This window comes from Macrobrachium nipponense, chromosome 24 (assembly GCF_015104395.2).
Source record: "Macrobrachium nipponense isolate FS-2020 chromosome 24, ASM1510439v2, whole genome shotgun sequence".
Lineage (NCBI taxonomy): Eukaryota > Metazoa > Arthropoda > Malacostraca > Decapoda > Palaemonidae > Macrobrachium > Macrobrachium nipponense.
Genome location: NC_061091.1, coordinates 1448521 through 1466459, shown reverse-complemented (window position 1 = coordinate 1466459; position 17939 = coordinate 1448521). Strand labels below are relative to the sequence as shown.

The following is a 17939-nucleotide window of genomic DNA, read 5'->3' as shown; positions in this document are numbered from 1 at the left end:
CTGCCAGGCACGAAGTGCATGCCAGGCTCCAGGCTTCACCCAGAAGAGATCTATATCAAAGAATGCCCTGGCCTTCTTTGAGACAATGTGATCTCCTAAGCACTTGACAAGTGCATTGATGATTCCTTCAAACAGCTGGGAATTAAAAGCGCATGAAGTGCGAGCTTTTCCGAACTCTTGTTCTTTCCTTAACAATATGTCATAAGGACATATTAGCTGTCACATATGGGAGATGCAACTCTGTGTTGACTTCCCATATCCGAAGGATGTCAAGATAACCTACGAGAGATCCTTCTCTCTTGGTTGATACGTGTCGGTGCGGATACATTGCTGGGATAGGGAGCCGATACTGATCCTTAACTAGTGAGTTAAATTTTATTTAACGTCGTGTTTTTTCTTTGGGTTGTTTGAAAGGAGTTTGGGGATAACTCTTTTCAACTTAAGCACTAACCCTCGTGTTAGGATCAGGTGATCGGGATCGGTGTTGTGCTCCTTAATTATGCCACTAGGCATAGGCATATTGTCATGTAAGAGGCTCTGTCGAGTAAATGGATAAGACCCCATCGACAGACCCACAAGAACTCTTAGCCATAGGTCACATCCTCGTTGAGGCTCTTGAGGCGAAGCAGATTCCTAGGCATTAGCCATGGAATCTTCCGCCTGAACAAGTAGGAACCAAGGTTTTTATTTAATTTATTACCTTACAACGGTATGTTGTTTACTTGTCTATTCAGTAAATAGTTGTCTCTTACCCACCACCAAGGGTGTCAATCAGCTAAGTATATATCTGCCGGGGAAGTTGCATGTACAAAAATGATATTGTTAGAATACAATAAAGTTTTGTACATACTTACCCGGCAGATATATACGATGAATGGCCCACCCAGCCTCCCCTCAGGAGACAGGTGGAAGAGAAAATCTGGTTCTAGAACGGGAATGGTTCCTATTCCTGCCACCCACGCAGCGGGGGTAGATCACCTGACCTACCTGCAGCGTGTGCCGCGAAATTCGAATTTCTGTCGGACGTCAGAGACATAAGCTAAGTATATATCTGCCGGGTAAGTATGTACAAAACTTTATTGTATTCTAACAATATCATATTAGTTACTTCATGATTTGTTATTAGATATAAGAGCTAATATTAATATCTGTTCAGTTATAAACTTAGCATTGATCAGATGCCCAGGGCATAATCAACTAATTGTTTAGTATTTGATATGTAAACTAACACAGTAGTTCTCATGTATGTTCAGTTTTAAAATGAGCTATCTGCAGATGTTCTTGAATAACTGGTATAACCGGTGGATTCTTCCAGGTATTCTGATTCGACTGTGGTTTAAGCCAAGAGAAGGAGTACCAGTAGTGATCACCAGTTGGGGTGTACACTTTAGTGGCCTTATTCCCATTGGCTCTGTGATGCCGTACACCTCTGAAAACTATGAGCCAAATACTCTGATTTTGAAGCTCCGGAATGCTTTTTACACAGCGCCAGGATGCTGTTCTCATTCTAGTACTGAGAATTTACGACCACTTCATTTTGGTTATTCCTTACCACTGTCAGAAACTAAACGAAGCTACACAGTTAACTCCTTGTCAAGGTTGGTGTAGAATATTGTGTTACTAAGTCTTAAGTACTATCTGTTAAAGTAATGTATAGAATTATCTTCTTTTGCTATGAAGTGCAGTGTGATTAATTAGAAATTTTTGATACTTGGGAAGTATATGTTGTCATGGGGAAATTTGAAAAGTGTTTTTTTAAGCATCCTTTCCAAACTTAACAAGTGTACATTTTTTTTATTGTTTCATACCTGTGTAACTTTTTATAATTGATGCTTACAGGCTACATAGTACAAAACGAGCTCAAAGGCAGCAGGAGATTAGATGTCAAGAGACTCATAGTGTGCTAGAGCATCATGGAGTCACTCGAAATTCCCGAACGTCTCAACTAGCAACAAAGGTAAGCAGTCGGGTTTTACATCGTTTTCGATGCTTTAAAGGTTTTGTGATAAAGTTGAAACTTTTTCCTTATTTTCATCTCCTTGTGCTTGGATACCCAAATTTCATGAGGAAAAGTTGTTTGGTTAAGGCCTATGAGAGTTTTTTTTTTTGTTTTTGTTTTGTGAGGATTTGATCAGTAATAAGTTCTCTTCACAAACCAATTTTATGCACTATATCATTAGTTCTAACTAATTCATCACTTAAAATACCTTCTGTATACATATATACTTATGGCACTATGTTCTTTTGAGTACTTATGCCGTCTCATGTTTTTAATCTGATACCAAGTTTTAAGTCTTTCTTGTACCTTAAATTCCTCTGAGGAATAGAAAGCAGAACCTGTATTTTAAGAGCTGTATGTTTGGCTATTTATTATTTGGTTGTTTCATTGGTGCCTCATTTTCTCAGGGTTATCAGGGATATTACTCAAAAGATCTAAAAAGCCATTACATTTCGCCTTGAGAAATTATCTTCTCTTTCCTTGTTTACAACCTCTCTTAGGAAAAATTACTTTCAAGAATATACAGTGAACTTATAGAAAATTACATAAGACCTCTTCAAAATAATAGTGAAATCCATTTTGATGTTCTGGACCTCAATTATGTATATTTTTGTGATTTTCCAGAAGTAGGGGAAGGAAGTTTCGTAGAATTTTATCAAACCAGAAGTTATGCTTTGTTTTAAGTAACTTTTAATACACAGTAGGGATGACTTTGTTTTTCAATTCCATAGGTTGAAGACTGCAGAGTAAAGGTGGCGCTGCTTCGAGAGCAGCTAGAGATTGAAATCGACCAGCTCAGAGCCCTTAAATTGTCTGCTGACAACCTTGAGAACCAGAACCAAGAGAAAGGTTTGGGCCAGAACTGTTTACTTTGTATCTCGTATGTATTCTTGATCGTGTTGTAAGCTCTAAAATTAGGCATGCTGGTTTTTTGACAAAGGTAATATGCCCTTCAAGTTATCTTATGTGTAGAAAACAAGGTGAAAATAGATAAATCAGATTTCTTGAAAAGCATCCTTTGGCTAATGTCTGGATAAAAAAAACACTTACTAGTCTTACATGATAAGAGGTCCAACTTCTTGGGCAGAGGAAGATCATAGGCAAAAAAAATCAGCTTCATCAAAGAGATACGAAGAACCTTCTGATAACATGAGATGGGGAAAATCAAAAGCTTCAGAAAATAGCTGCAGTAATTTTGCTGTCAATAGGGAAACACTTCTTAAAGAAATGCATTTGGCAGACCAAGAATACCTCTTCAAACCTAGAGGAGAAATGTATGATTATCCTCAGATGTGTTGTACTCCGTGGAATATGGAGCCCATACAGATGAATTGGTCCTTTATACAAATAGACTGGGAATGTATTGGCAGATATAACATGAATGGTAAGGTAAGACAGGTGAGTCAGCCTGTTCAGCAAGTGGAATTGGTAACAACTACCCTTAGCTCATACAGCCTTAAAAAATGTGCAGAGTTTACCAAAAAGGGGAATGTTCTTCGATTATCTTAAGCTTATGCAAATGCAAGTCAAGGCTATGCTGAAAGAAACAAGTTCTAACAAATAGATTTTAATAGATACTGGTAAAGGGATATGTATTTCAGTCATATTAAAATGGAAAATTGGTTATATTATTAGTCTGACTAGTTATTAGATGAAATGCTACTGGCAGAAGCATGTTTCTATATTTGTGTGTTAAGAACTTATTTTGTTCATGAAACTTACCTGTCAGATATATATATAGCTGTATTTTCTGAAGTCCGACAGAAATTCAAAAACTTCCGGCACACACAGTGGTCGGCCAGGTGGTTAGTACCCATTCCCGCCGCTGGGAGGCGGGTATCAGGAACCAGTCCCATTTTCTATTCATAATTTTTCTGTCGCCGGTGCTGGAAACACCTGTTTTCAGTACCTCCGTCTTAGGATTTTGGAAACTTCATGGCCGCTAAATATCCTAATTGTCTTTTGATTTATTGACTTGGATTTGTGGCTAGGCATACGCTATCTTAAATTGTTTTGAATATGATTCATTTTTGTATATCTGAATCTAGTTAGGCTAGTTTCAGAGGGTGTTGTCTGCTAAGATAGGGTGTGGCTACCGAAAGCTTCGGTAGTTCCGCACTCGATATGCACGAGGGCTATGTGTCTTGCTTCTTTGTTGAGATTTGTCATGTAAGGAGTGTGAGACTTTGTCTAATTCCATAAGGAAGACGTATGATTCATATGTACGCAATTAATCAGTAAACAAAGTCAGGGTAGGCTAACCTACCTGTAGACTATTTTGCCTAACCCTGTAGTATGGCCTACGGGCTATAAATATGTCTCGTGAGGTAATGCCCTTTACGTTATAGATTCCATCTGTATCTTGGAATCTAAGGTGCTCGCTCTCCTATCATTGTGGTGAAAAGTGCTACTTCTGTAGTTGTTACTCCTAACCCTGTAATGTTGCCTTCGGGCCCTAAACAGTTTCTGTAGAGGGTATTGACCTTTCTCTGATACTCTATCGATTCGTAACTTAGAATCGAAAGTGCTGGCTTTGGAGAGCAAAAGTGAAGTGGCTAAGTGCAGTGACAGTGCCCCTTGTGTAGTGGAGGGTGCGTCAGATCGGCCTTATTTCGCCTCTAGGCCGGGACCTCTGCTTGACTCCCAGGAACAGGGAGAGAGCATGTCGAAAGCCGAAGGAGGGTTACGAGGAACTCCCACCGATCTGACGTGCCTTCGGCAGACCTGAAGTTACTCCCAGGCTGCCAAAGTGCGTGCACGAATCCTGAAGGATTGCTTCTCGTCCTCCGAAGCGTCCTCCCTGCGCAGGGTTTGGAGCTTTCGGAAGGACTCGCGCCCTCTAAATAGAAGCTTTATAGAAGAGGACGTGTCACGTCCTCTCTCTCTCTCTCGTCATGCGTTGCAGTGAGAAGTAAGAAGGCGAACGTCGCCTGAACTCGTGTACGTCTTTCCACCGAGAAAAGGGAAAGCAAGTCATATTAGCAGGGACGCTTTTGAGCGCGGACGTCCTAGCTTTGTTGCTGTGAGAATAAGAAGGCGTTCCCTCGCCCCGCGTATTCTCACACGATCAACCCTTCACCTGAGACTGCTTCGTGCAGTCGGTTTTCTCCGAGATGTCTAATGCTCTTCCCTGAAGGCAGTTTCGCTTGCATTGACGCCTGTCAGGAGCGTGACGCTTTTCTGCACGCTTTTTTTTTGACGCTCGGCTTGGACGGGACGTTCGGATGGACGCCAGGCGCGCGCGCGGGTGCACGCCAAGCGCGCACCAGTAGACGCGAGGCCCGAGCGCAACGCCAGTGGATACCGAGCGCGAGCGGCGCGCGAGAGTGCTCGCTGCTCGCCAGTGGACGCCGATGCGGGCGCGCCGAGAGGTGTCTCGCCTGCTCGCCAATGGACGACCCGGGAAGCTGTGCTCGCTGCTAGTCAGTGGGCGCCGAGCGCGCACGCCAGGTGTGTCGCCTGGCTGAACGTTTCTGTTGAAGTCTTCAAGCTGATTTGGGCCTAAAGTTTATTTTTTACCTAACTTCGGTGATCCCTTCTACATCGCCTGCGAAGAATGTGAAGTAAGCAGTGCTTCGGAGGAAGCTTAAGTGAAAAGGCAACTTCGTTTTCGAAACCCAGCAAGACCACGGGTTTCGTGAATTATAGAGGTCTTTGTCAGTAATATTGCTTTTCGTAAAGTCCAGGATTGGATGGAGTTATGGAAAGCTCAAGGAAAGATCTCTTTTGCTCTACCGCAGTCAAGACTTTGCGGTAAGGCAGCTATGGGTTATGTAAAAGCTCGACGTCCTGCACGTCAGGACTCTCGGCAACGTTCAGTAGGATTCTTGCAAAGGCACTCATCAAAAGGAGGAAAGCGCAAGACAGGACTTCCTTTGCCATACTGCCAATAAATTTTGATACGGGAGAGGAAGCTGGTTGGAGAGTTTCTTCCTCCCAGGATAATTTTGCAAGCTTTTTAGCCCATCTGAAAGGGCTTTTCAGATGATAGATTTTGTTAGTTCCTAGTCGGGACTTACGCTGCCGAATTGAACATCGTCGTTCTACCTGTCGTAAGCCGTCTCTTAACAGGATTCTTGCCCCTTCCTCGTTTGAGACGGGAATCGGAAATAAAATGCTCGACTTCCTGGATTACGTTTTGTCAATTCAGTGAATTTCCCCCATTGACAATATACTATCGTTTTGTCAAGTAAGTGGGTATCCCCTCATTGACAAATTATCTCTTTGTCCCGTAAATGGGTTAGTTCTCATTGACAAACTTCTCATTAACTTTATATTGCGTAAGCGGATAAGCTCTTATTGACAAGATTCGGAAGAGCTCTCATTCATCATTCGCAGACTCGTACAAGAAATAGACTTGTAGACTACGTCAATGAACGCTTATGTCCAATAACATAAGAAGCTTGAGCTGTCCGCTTCAATTCTCTTGAGTTTTGTTTATGAAACTTGCCTGTCAGATATGTATGTAGCTGTATTTCCGAATTCAGCTATAGTATATATGTCTGCCAGGTAAGTATGAAAAAACTTTATTGCAATATAATATCATATTTTGCCTTGCGTTATTTTACTACTGGTTGGCTCAAGTCATATACGCTTGCTGTAGTTACCTCTTCGGATGGCAACCGAGAGGTCTATTGTCTATTAATTTAAGGACATTTAATCGTTACTCCCTGCAGCCTTCCAGGAGTTTCCGATTTATCTTTTACCGTTGTATGGTAGTGTTATGACGACACAAACGCATCTATATATTTAGCGTTTTCTGTTTCGCTTAAATATACCAGCTTGAGAGTCTCTTTATGCTAAAAATTACGGACCTATTTCTTCGTAGAATAGGGTAGCTGGCAACCCAGGCATAAAGTTAAGAGACGACGATCGTAAGCTGCTGCTGTCACTGTCCTCTCCGCCAGTCCAAACGAGCAGTACCAGCTCGTTCGCTGTCATGCGCTGTAGGTTACGTCTCTCTCTCCTGCGGGATTGACTGACTAACCGTATCTCTGTGCTGGCAGTTACGTCTCTCTCTCTCCTGCGGGATTGACTGACTAACTGTATCTCTGCCCTACAATCACGGACTTTAGCCTAAGATTGAGGGGATTTCTTACATGAATGAATAAACATTGCATTCGTTTTGCCTTACTATGTTCTCAGAGATATCGCTTACTCCTTTCGGTGCTCGTTACCGCACGGTATAGGACTACGAGTCTACCGCAACATTTCACTATTATATGCTCTCCTGCTTAGGCAAAGCGCAGCCTTTTTAGGGAAGTAAACATACTGTGTGAGGGAATGGATGAGCTTGCTGGGGACCATTTCCTTCCTCCTAAAGTTTGTTTGTTTCCCTGAATAGACTGCAATTCAGACCTCTACAGTTTTTTCCTACCGGGAAACTGAAATTTTATTAAAGATCTAGGAATGATTCTGAACATCTCTCGGTGCGTTAAGTATCACTTGAGGTGATAGAAAGAAGGTGCCGGACATCTGGAGAGGGTTTCAGATGTCCTGGATCATAATCTGAAAGAAGTGGAAGCAATTCTGTCGTCCCTCCAGTCCTGGAAACGAGTTTTTGGAACCAGTGGTCCATATCAACTCTGATCTTCCACAGCTCTCTCATATCTTAGGAAGTATCTTCTCTCGGTCCCTGTTCGGGTTTACGAGAAAGAGCCTATTATAACAACAGACGTAGAATGTAACGATCCTCTAGAGGTTCGTTACAGGATTGCAAAAGTCCGTACGAATCGTCTCGATCGACGGCAGCAACTACTGACTTCCGAGTGGAATCTTTCTTTAAAAGTATGTTGAGAGTTATGGAGACTTTAGGGACGTCCTTTCATACATCTCTTCGCTATGATATTGAACAGGGATGGATGTTTAGCTCTTTTTTCCTTTTTCAAACGCTTAGGAAAGTAATATGATGATTTATACCATCACAGGGAGCGACAATGACGCTAATCGCCCCATGTTGGCCTTCAAGATCCTAGATTCACAGAGGTCACGTCCTTCCAAGGACTTTTCCGAGAGAGTCGGTCTACTTTAACACGAAAGGTACCTATAACCTCTCCGCTCTGAGTCTGACTACGTTCAGACTATCGAGATGTTGACAGCATAAGATTGCCGTCTTCCCTTTCCATTTGAAGAATGGGATAAGCTGGCAGTCACAACTATTAAAGAATACGCAAATATGTTGTTGACGGCCTTTGGGCTCAGAGATTTGCTTCTGTCAAACAACAAAGCCCTTCACGATCTTTGAGTTCTGTGGAATCTCGAAACTCGCTCACCATCTACTTTTTGTCTCACCTGTTTGTTTTCTCGGAGTCAGACACTCGTGCGAGATCAGGAGACACATAGTAGCCCTGAGTTTCTTGTTGACGAAGTCGGTTGCGTTTACACACCCCCGATGATCGTTTAACATGAGACCAGGTTGGACTGTCAGGCATTCGTCCTTCGGGACTGAATCGCCTTTTTGCTCCTCGCTCCTTTCTCCTGGCACCAGAAGCTCGAGTCAGGAGTGGCTCAGGAGTTGATTCACTAACGACGTTGGGTTGCGTTCATACCACAAGGTTTGCTTAGCTTGAATCGCCCAGGCAGTCCAGACACTCATCCTTCAGCGAAGAATAGTGCCTTATGGTCTTCAGGGTACAGCCTTGCTGTCCTTGATGCGTCTGACTGGTCAACTGGTCGGTCACCTGACTTTAGTACAGACTGACTGACTGTGCATGTCCAGATCGAAGCTTTCAATATGGAACTTAGACATAGTCTGAAGTTCTTGATGTCAAAGCATTCGAACATCTCCTACCTGTTAACTTCTTGCACGTGATCAGGAAGGCCCTTTTCTAACCACCCTAGATACGACAAAGAGGGTTAGTGAGGTTTTCAGCCATCGTCAGAAGTTTTGGCATTAGAGAACACAAGGGGTGCGTTCTCTAAGCCTTCCGTTGTGGCCTAAGAATGGAAACCCGTCTTGTTCTTGGGCCAGGAGCTTGGAATCAAGGATGGCACAAGTTATTGGGCAGGAGCCAGAGAGAGTCCTGTGCCCTGTCAGGTCTCTCAAGTTTTATCTACATAAAACTCAAGAAAGTCGAAGTCGTACGGACAATCTGCAGTGTTCCGAAAAGACCAGACTTGCCCATATCGAAGAACACCCTGGCTTTATTGTTAAGGAGTTCTTTCAAAAAAGCTCCTTCATTGTGTTGGCACAAAGATTTGAAATCTTTTGATTTGAATGCTCACGAGGTGAGGGCGCGGCCTCGGAAGCATTTCAACAGAGCATGGCACTCAGCAACATCCTGAGTACCATGTTTTAGCGAAGCAACTCTGTGTTCAATTCACACTCCCTGCGAGATGTGAAGATGACATATGAGATCTGCTGCTCGCTAGGGCCATACGTGTCTGCAGACACAATCTTGGGGGCAAGTAGTACCACTCATCCTATCCTGTAGAAAATGGTTAGGAAGAGCTCTTAATTTAGTAGTTGAGTCGCCGACAACGGTGACTTCTTAACTCTTAAGCCTTAGTTAACACACCTTAACTTTGGCTAGGTTGGTCAGGTGGTGATATATATTTTTATATATATATTTATTTTACTTCTTAGCCCTCATGGTATGGTCAATATGGTCTAGTCACGTCGTGGTCTCGCCCCTGTTGACAGATCATCTGGAGTGCACCAGCTATATAGGTCTCTACCTCGCTGGCAACTCTAGTAGCACAAGCAGACTTACGTGGCAATAACCACGAAGCCAGCAATGCTAACAGGTGGAACCAAGATGTAAATCATCTGCATGCATTTGTTTCCCAAAATCCTTCTATTCTGTCCCTTCCCACCTCCAACGGTGGGATTCAGCTATATATATATCTGACAGGTAAGTTTCATGAACAAAATGATATTGTTATGATACAATAAAGTTTGTTCATATTACCGGCAAGATATATATAATTAAGTACCCACCCACCTCCCCTCAGGGGACAGTGGAAATAAAAATTATGAATAGAAAATGGGACTGGTTCCTGATACCCGCCTCCCAGCGGCGGGAATGGGTACTAACCACCTGGCCGACCACTGTGTGTGCCGGAAGTTTTTGAATTTCTGTCGGACTTCAGAAAATACAGCTATATATATATCTGCCAGGTAAGTATGAACAAACTTTATTGTATCATAACAATATCATTTTTTGAACCAAGAAGTAGTGTAACTTACCTGCTGTAAAACACCAAAAATCCAGGGAGGTCACACAAAGTATTGTAGGTGAGTGAGCTGCTTGACAGCAAAAGGTCACCCTCCAGTTTTCATGTTTTTAGCAGAGGACATTTGGAGAACTTTCACTGAGGTAAGTGGTTGGCTATAAATGATGTTTTAGAAAGTGGCAAATGAAATAAAGTAATCTTCAAGGAATTAGTCTATTATCTTCTCCAAAGTAAAGATTAATGTACTGTGGGCTGTCAAAAAATATTAAGCATGCTATTATACAAGTTTTTGTAAGATTGTACTTTTATCTAATGATGAGATTTGAAACCTTAAATCTCAAAAGGTAGGTCTTGCAATTTGCTGACACCTTTCAAGTTGGTGTTGTCAATGTGATAGTTCTACTCTTGGTTAGAATGATCATCTTAAAATGTTCTAGCATCATATCCATACAAGGGTGTTTTGTATTGTTTAAACATGTTTCATGTTCTTAGTTCTTAAGGTTTAGAAAGTTTTAACGTTTTTAAGCACTAGACTGACTACATTGTTTTAACAATTTTCTCATTTTACTGAGGATATTAACTTTTCATTTTAAGTAGTATTCACTCTTATGGGCCCCTTTTCATCAAAATATCCTCTTTCAGGCTTAGAACTCCTCGGAGGTTATCAGGATCTCCATCGTCAAAGAAAGTATCTTAGAAGTTTGCAAGAAGCATCTATCAGTGAAGGTGAAAAACTCAGGTACTCTTGCAGCTGTCTCAGGGACTGGAGAATTCAACTGTTTTCACAGTTACCACTGATATACCCTGTAAATCAAGTATGTGTAAAATTTGCTTCTTCTTTTTTCACTTTATCCATGTGTTAGTATTTTGATCACATAAATTTGAAGCATGCTTGTTCAAGAGTTGGAAAAGCAGGATACTACAAATCAAGTGGATAAAGAAATATCAATAAAAAATAAACTACGCAAGTGAAATAACAAAGAAAAAACTAATGCAATAAAATACTTATTCTATGAAGCGAGGCTTTGTGAATAATTACTGCTCAGTGGAAATGTATTTTCCCTCAGTTTGAATGTCTGAAGTTCCAGTGTCTATACCAGTGTATATGGCAAAGATCATACCATTGGTCACAGCTGGAACAAAACTTCTAAAAGCTCTCTGGTATTGAACCTCAAAAAAATATTTTTGTTTTTTGGATATAACTACCACTACATGGCAGCATCAATAAAATTAGTTAAAGCTGTGCACAGTACATGTCTACAGGTATATCTATTTCTTAGTTCCGCACAGGCATAAGAACACTGTTTCCAGAATCTATAGTATCTTCTATAGCAACATAATGAAGAATGTTCTATCCATCATCACTCTTGAAAAGGTTGGAAAGGTTATCATAGGGCCATTCTACAAATAGTTTCTTGTTTTATATAATGGGTATGCATGTCATACTCTTGTAAGATGGCAATTACTTAATTGATAGTAATAGCTGCTGGTATAGAAAGTGGCTGTATTTTCACAATTAATGTATACCTACTCTGTTTTGATTTATAAATATTTCTGTCTTAAAGGATAGCTATTATGTTTATAAAGTATGGTTTGTAGACTTTTATATTTGAATTATACTGTATTTCACATTTCAGGTATATATAGTAAGTGTGTATTATGATTCATGTCTCATATTGAATTAATTGGGATTTATTTATATAGTAAGAATACAAGTGTATGTTATCTATCACTCACTGAACTTCTGTTGAACAGGATAGCAATGGCAAATTTCACATCTGTGGAGTCCACTTGCCCGATGCCGAGCAGTACGAAAATATATCAGACGTAACATTAAGCGTTGGCCTTGGGTATGTTGCCCATGTTCTGTACATACTGGCACAGTTTCTGAATGTACCCCTGCGCTATCCTATTAATCCGTATGGCTCCCAGGCGACCATTACCGACACCACATCTCTGCAGCTGCGAGATTCCGAGAGAGAGTGAGTATGGTGTAATCTTTGAAAGGTTCTTGTTACTCAAGTATATAAACCAATTGTTTAATATTCTCTTAAATAATCTTAGAATCTTTTCAGTTAGTTGGGAATTTATTTCGATTTTCAGATTTCCATTATTTTCTCGTGGGAAGGAAAGGGAAAAGCTCCATTTCAACTATGGTGTTTTCTTGTTAAACAAGAACATTGCTCAAATGAGGTGGTATGGCGGCATCCTCACTCAGAACTTACGACCAACGTTGCCTAACTTGAATTTCTTCGTTTCACGACTGGTTCAAGCCAGGTAATGTAAAGTTTTTTCTTGTTCAAAAGAATTCCAGTACATCTTAGGACAATAGATGGTGTTATTATAAGAGTATGTTTTGCTCATTGTAGAAGGTATTCCAGGTGCTTTTGCAGTATCTCTTCAGCCCCAGTTGCTTTGCTTAATGCTTATTACTTGTCATTCCCTTTAGCTCACTTTGGGTAGAGTTAGCATCTCGGTTATCTAGATGCATCAGTACTTGGTTACCTTGCACATCCAGGTACTCAGAATATCCTAGTAGGTTGTTGGGAAGATAAATTTGTTTCACATTTCATTTTAAATCTTCACTTAATTTTCATCTCATCCACTTTCAGTTTTTGATTATATTTAATTAGCATTAGGCTATAGTTATGTAACATAAGTTTGATATTAAATAAGTTTGGATAGAGGTTTTTTTAACTTTTAAGGTCAGTAAATCAGCTATGATGTAAAGTAATATAGAGCCTAACTTAGATATTTTCTCCAGTTTCAATTTTTATTAACATTTTCACAAAATTACACTTCAGCTCTGCTGGAAATCAGCCAGTTGCAGTGATGCCTGATGTGTTGGTCCCTCCCCTGATATCCAGAGATTATGTAGGACACGAAGTTCGTACCCCAGCGTCGCTTCTGCAACAGAAACGAAACCCTCAGCAGGTTCTTGATTTGGGAGAGCATGGCACCGTCACAGAAATAAATAGGTTGGAAATTGAAGAACACGAAGACATTGCCTGGAAAGCTATGAAGTCGAGCAGTGACACAGATTCCCTGAGTGAAGCTTCTCCCTCGAAGTTATCCTTATTTGTTCGAGAGGTAGCACCTTTAGAGGGGAAGGAGAGTTCTGGAAAGTTTGTGTTCGTTGACCAAGTCCACACAAATATTGTTGACTCGACCCATTCAGAGAAAAACATAGAAGATAGACTTGCCCATTCAAATGGATTTAGTTTCTCACTAGATAATGGATTAAACCATATTGGTGGGAAGAGTAGTTCATATATAGGTCTTTCTAGTTGTGATGATCTGAATTTAAATAAAGTATCAAAAATGCTAAAAAATCTTCCACGTGGTTCAGATCCAAGTTTGCTGGCAAAAGCGGATATTGGTGTTGATGAAGAGGAAAATTTGCCAGTCTTCAAAGAGCAAACTACAGAACTTCTGAGATCGTGGACTGAAGATGCCCCTTCTCACTACTTAGGAGTTTCTGAAGTCAGTAGTTCAGAGAGGTTGGAAGAAGTTGGTGTCGAGTGTCACGAGTCATTTATGTGCCCAACAGAAAATGAAAGTGAACTTTCATCTAGTACTTTGGATTCTAAGCAACCTGAAGAAACAGAGGACCCTTCAGCAAAAATGAACATGAAGTCCAACAAAGGAAAGGTTGGAGAAACAGCCGTTTCATCAGATGAACTCGCTAAAGCACTGGAAGGCATTTCCAGTGTTAAGGAAAGGGAAGACTCGACAGAGGCCACAAAAAGTGAAAATGGAGTTGAGAACACCACCTTTTCACTGTCAGACTTTGGTGTCACTGAAGACATGTTTCTAAATGATGTAGCTTTCAGAACTGCTGCATTAGCCAGTCAGAACTTTAGTTTTAAGATGTCTTTTTCAAGACAAAGCACTGAGGATGAGTATCATTAGCGCTCTTATTGTGATGTGATTTACTAGTTTAAATTTCCACTGCTGCAGTCAGGTGAAGAAGCACTAGTGCTTGCACGGGAGAAATGGAGGTTTAGAACCTTGTCGGATGGGATTTATTCTCGTGAGCAGGCAATCTAGTTAGTGCCTTGAAGTGTGTGTCTAAGGCTTCATTCTTAGCAGCCTTCCCATGTTAATTATACATTACATTGTATTTATAGAGTATATTATCAACTTGGACTTTTTATATCCGTGAAAATTTCGTATTAGTTATTGTGAAATACTAATAATCCACTTCCCCTTGATATTATGAAGCCCAATATTAGTGAAAGATGGTTTTTTTCTGCTGATTATTGCTAGTCAAGACATGTACAGTTTTGTCTTCCACTTTAGGGAGCAGTCAAATTTTCTTATTTCTTCCTCTTATTTAAAAAATTGGAAAGGTTTTTATCTAAAAAGAGACTGGCAGAAAGCCAAACTAACCCTTGAACACAAAGCATAGCTGGGAATTCCAGAATTGAAAGGTCAGGGCTTTCAGATCAAAACTGTCATTTTCTCCACTTACATAGTTATAGGCTTTGTTTATTAACTGGAATTTGTATAAATATATATATATATATATTTGCATATATATTGTTGGATTTCTGAGGAGACATATTACATTGTTGTGCTGTATAATTTTAATTATACTTTGTATATTTCTTTATTCTAATTCAAGTTTTGTAAATGCGATAACTGTATATTGTACAAATCATTGACAATAGGTTCTCTTAAATGCATTTCATTTATTTGGAGTTTACTTTGATTAGCATGTATTCTCAGAGTCAAGAGTTACTCTCCTGTTGAAACCCAAAAGTGTGTTTTAAGGAGAGCAGACTTTGGATTAATTATGTGTTGACTAATTACATTTGTCATCTGTGTTATGGGATCATTCAATATTTAATGAACAGAAAAATGGAGAAGACAGGGTTTTGACAATAGTACTGTATTCATATTCTTTACCTTGTTAAGGAATAATTTGTATGTACTGTATTGATATTGTGATGGAATCTTTTCAAGTAAACATTTTATGTACAGTTTTATTTTATTACAATTATTGTAATCTTGTTCAAAAATTTGATTTTAATGTGAGAAAAACTATGGACACCCGTACAGTGCATATATTCATGAATTCCAGAGACAGAGCAGGCACTAATAATGTTTACCACTTGCAGGAGCCAGTAGAAGTTTTGTTTCAGACAAGGGCCTCACTAGTCACAAAACTGGACGCTCCATAATTAACGAGCTGACATTGAGGGCTGGCAAACCCCCCCCTCTAGTGGGCTGGTTCCTCCTATTTCAGGCTGCCTGAATTTTCAGATCATTTTTAGGTTCTGTTTGGAGACAGTTCCTGCTCTAGGAGGGCTGGTTCTCCTTCTTGGGGGCTGCCATTCCTGGGGGCCTGGTTTGTCTGCTGGGGGCTCCCAGGCTGCTTCCCTTCTTACACCTGGTTACTGTTCTTTGGGAGCTGGTCCCCCTCACTTGGGAGTAGTTACTTTTTTTTATTTCTAGACCAGTGGGTTGCTAGCAATGGTCAACAGGTTTGGTCCCTTCTCTCATGGGTTGCTGCCTGCCCTTGGTAGGACAGATATCCACTTCTTCACCTTTTGAGGGATTTCTGCTCCACGGGGTTAGTTCTTCATATAATCTGCTGCTGTTATGAGAGACCTATGCTCTCTTGGAGCCTGTTGCTATAGAGTAGGGCATGTGTCATCATTCTTTGTGGCTGCTGGTTTTTAGGGACTGGTTTTCCTTTCAAGGAGCTACTGCTGGTGGTTTGTTTGTATGGTGTTTTTACGTTGCATGGAACCAGTGGTTATTCAGCAACAGGACCAATGGCTTTACGTGACTTCCAAACCACATCGAGAATGAACTTTTATCACCAGAAATTCACATCTCTCACTCCTCAATGGAATGGCCGAGAATTGAACCCGCGACCACCGAGGTGAGAAGCAAACACCAAACCAACCACGCCACTGAGGCGCTTTACTGCTGGTGGTGGGAATTGGATGTTGCTCACAAATTCTTGTTCTTCACTAGTCTGGGGCTGTTACTCTAGTTCTGGTTACCACCTCTTGTGAACTGCTGCTCTTTGAGGGCTGGTTTCCCAGGATGAGGTTACTGCCCTTTGGTTTTAGTCCTACTTTTGGAAGCTGCTGCTCTTAGAGCATTGGTATCCCCCTTCTTGCTGGTCTTCAGAACTGGTTCCCCACTCTCATGGGCTGCTGCTCTTGGACCAGTAGTACTTTCCTCCATCTCAGGGGCTGCTGCTTTCTGGAACCATATCCCTCACTTATTGGTTTGGTGTTTGCTTCTCACCTCAGTGGTTGCATGTTCGATTCTCGGCTATTCCTGCTGTCTCTGTGGTTGTTAATAGGGCTTGTGTCTCGCTTCTCAGGAGCTGCTGCTTTTCAGCGATTGCTTTCCTTTCAAGGGGCTCCAGCTCTTTGGGGAGGGGGGTGAAATCCCAGTCCTCAGATACTGGTTTCCCTCTTCTTCAGTACTGCTCCTGGGAGCAGGTTTCACCTTGATAAAGGTCACTCTTGGGACTAATTCTATTCACCTCAGGAGCTTTTTGTTTTAGGAGACTAATTCCTGCTTCCCAGAGGTCATTATTCTTGAGGCTGGCTTCCCCTTTTTGGATGCTGCTGGTTCCTCCCATTTGGGTTGCCACTATTTTAAGTCTGTTCAACCCCTCTAAAGGGTTTGTTACTTCTGGAAAACAGGTATGCTTAGTGACTGCTTGCCTCTTTCATGGGCTTGCTGCTGTTGTGGTGTTGAATACCCCAGCTGCTCTTGTGGTGTTGAATACCCCTTATGGTTTTGGTTTCCTCCTCATAGGCTGCTGCTCTTTGGGCTTGCTTCACCCCATTCTTGCTTACTGCTTGTCAACAAGTGTGGGGCATAAATTCACTCTCCCTCTCGTGGGCTGTTGATAAAGGAAAGGGATCTAGCGCTTTCCCCTGCTTGAGGGCTGCTATTTTTGGAGGGCTGGTGCTGCCTTCGGTGAGGGCTTATCCCTAAGGGCTGCTGTTCTTAGGAAAAAATGTTTCACCTTCTGAAGGATGCTGCTCTTCAAAGCTGGTTCCCCTGGTTTCACCTTCTGAAGGATGCTGCTCTTCAAAACTGGTTCCCCATTCTCTAAGGTTGATGCTCTGTGTTAATCCTCCTCCTTCAGAGGTGGTTTTGTCCTTCAGAGACACACGTGCCCTCTCGGAGGTTACTGGTTTCAGTTTCTTAGGGGAGGTTGCTCTTCCTGGCCTAGTTTGCTCTCGGAGGTTACTGGTTTCAGTTTCTTAGGGGAGGTTGCTCTTCCTGGCCTGGTTCTCTTATTGGGGAACTTGTCCAGCCATCTCTAGCTTTTTTCAGGGACTGGTTTTCCTTTCAAGGAGCTGCTTCTGTAGGGAGTTTGGTTTCCCTTCCTGGGGGCTGCTCTTCTTGTGGGGCTGCTTCACCCAGTCTTGTTGCCTGCTGTTTTTGGGGATGTAGGTCTTCCTGGTTGAGGCTGCTGCTCTTGAGCTCTTTGGGCACTGGATCCCACGCTTAGGCACTGCTCCTTATGTACAAATATCATTTTTGCGCTATTTTGTTACTGCTCACAATGGCTAATTCCCACTCTTCTCTGGAGCTGCGGCTAAATGAGGATTGGTTTTCTTTTGAAGCGACTGCTCCTCTGGGGGAGTGGAACCTCCATTCTCGGACGCTGGTTCCCCTCTACTCTGGGACTGCTGCTCTTGGAGATCTGAATTTTCCTTAGGGGCCACTTACTCATGATAGTCACCCTCTCCTCCACAGGTACTTCTCTCTTAAGGGAACT

General features: G+C 41.6%; 1 protein-coding gene across 1 annotated transcript in view; it reads left to right on the top strand.

The window, feature by feature from the left end:
• The window catches only part of LOC135204665 (uncharacterized), a gene marked incomplete at its 5' end in the record, with an annotated part of 45130 nt that extends 29971 nt beyond the window's left edge, over positions 1 to 15159 (top strand). Inside the window, 7 exon segments of the mRNA XM_064234818.1 lie at positions 1316 to 1598; positions 1840 to 1957; positions 2731 to 2848; positions 10817 to 10989; positions 11930 to 12156; positions 12278 to 12451; positions 12979 to 15159. Coding sequence (XP_064090888.1) covers positions 1316 to 1598; positions 1840 to 1957; positions 2731 to 2848; positions 10817 to 10989; positions 11930 to 12156; positions 12278 to 12451; positions 12979 to 14086 — 2201 coding nt within the window.
• Between the last annotated feature and the right edge of the window lie 2780 nt (positions 15160 to 17939).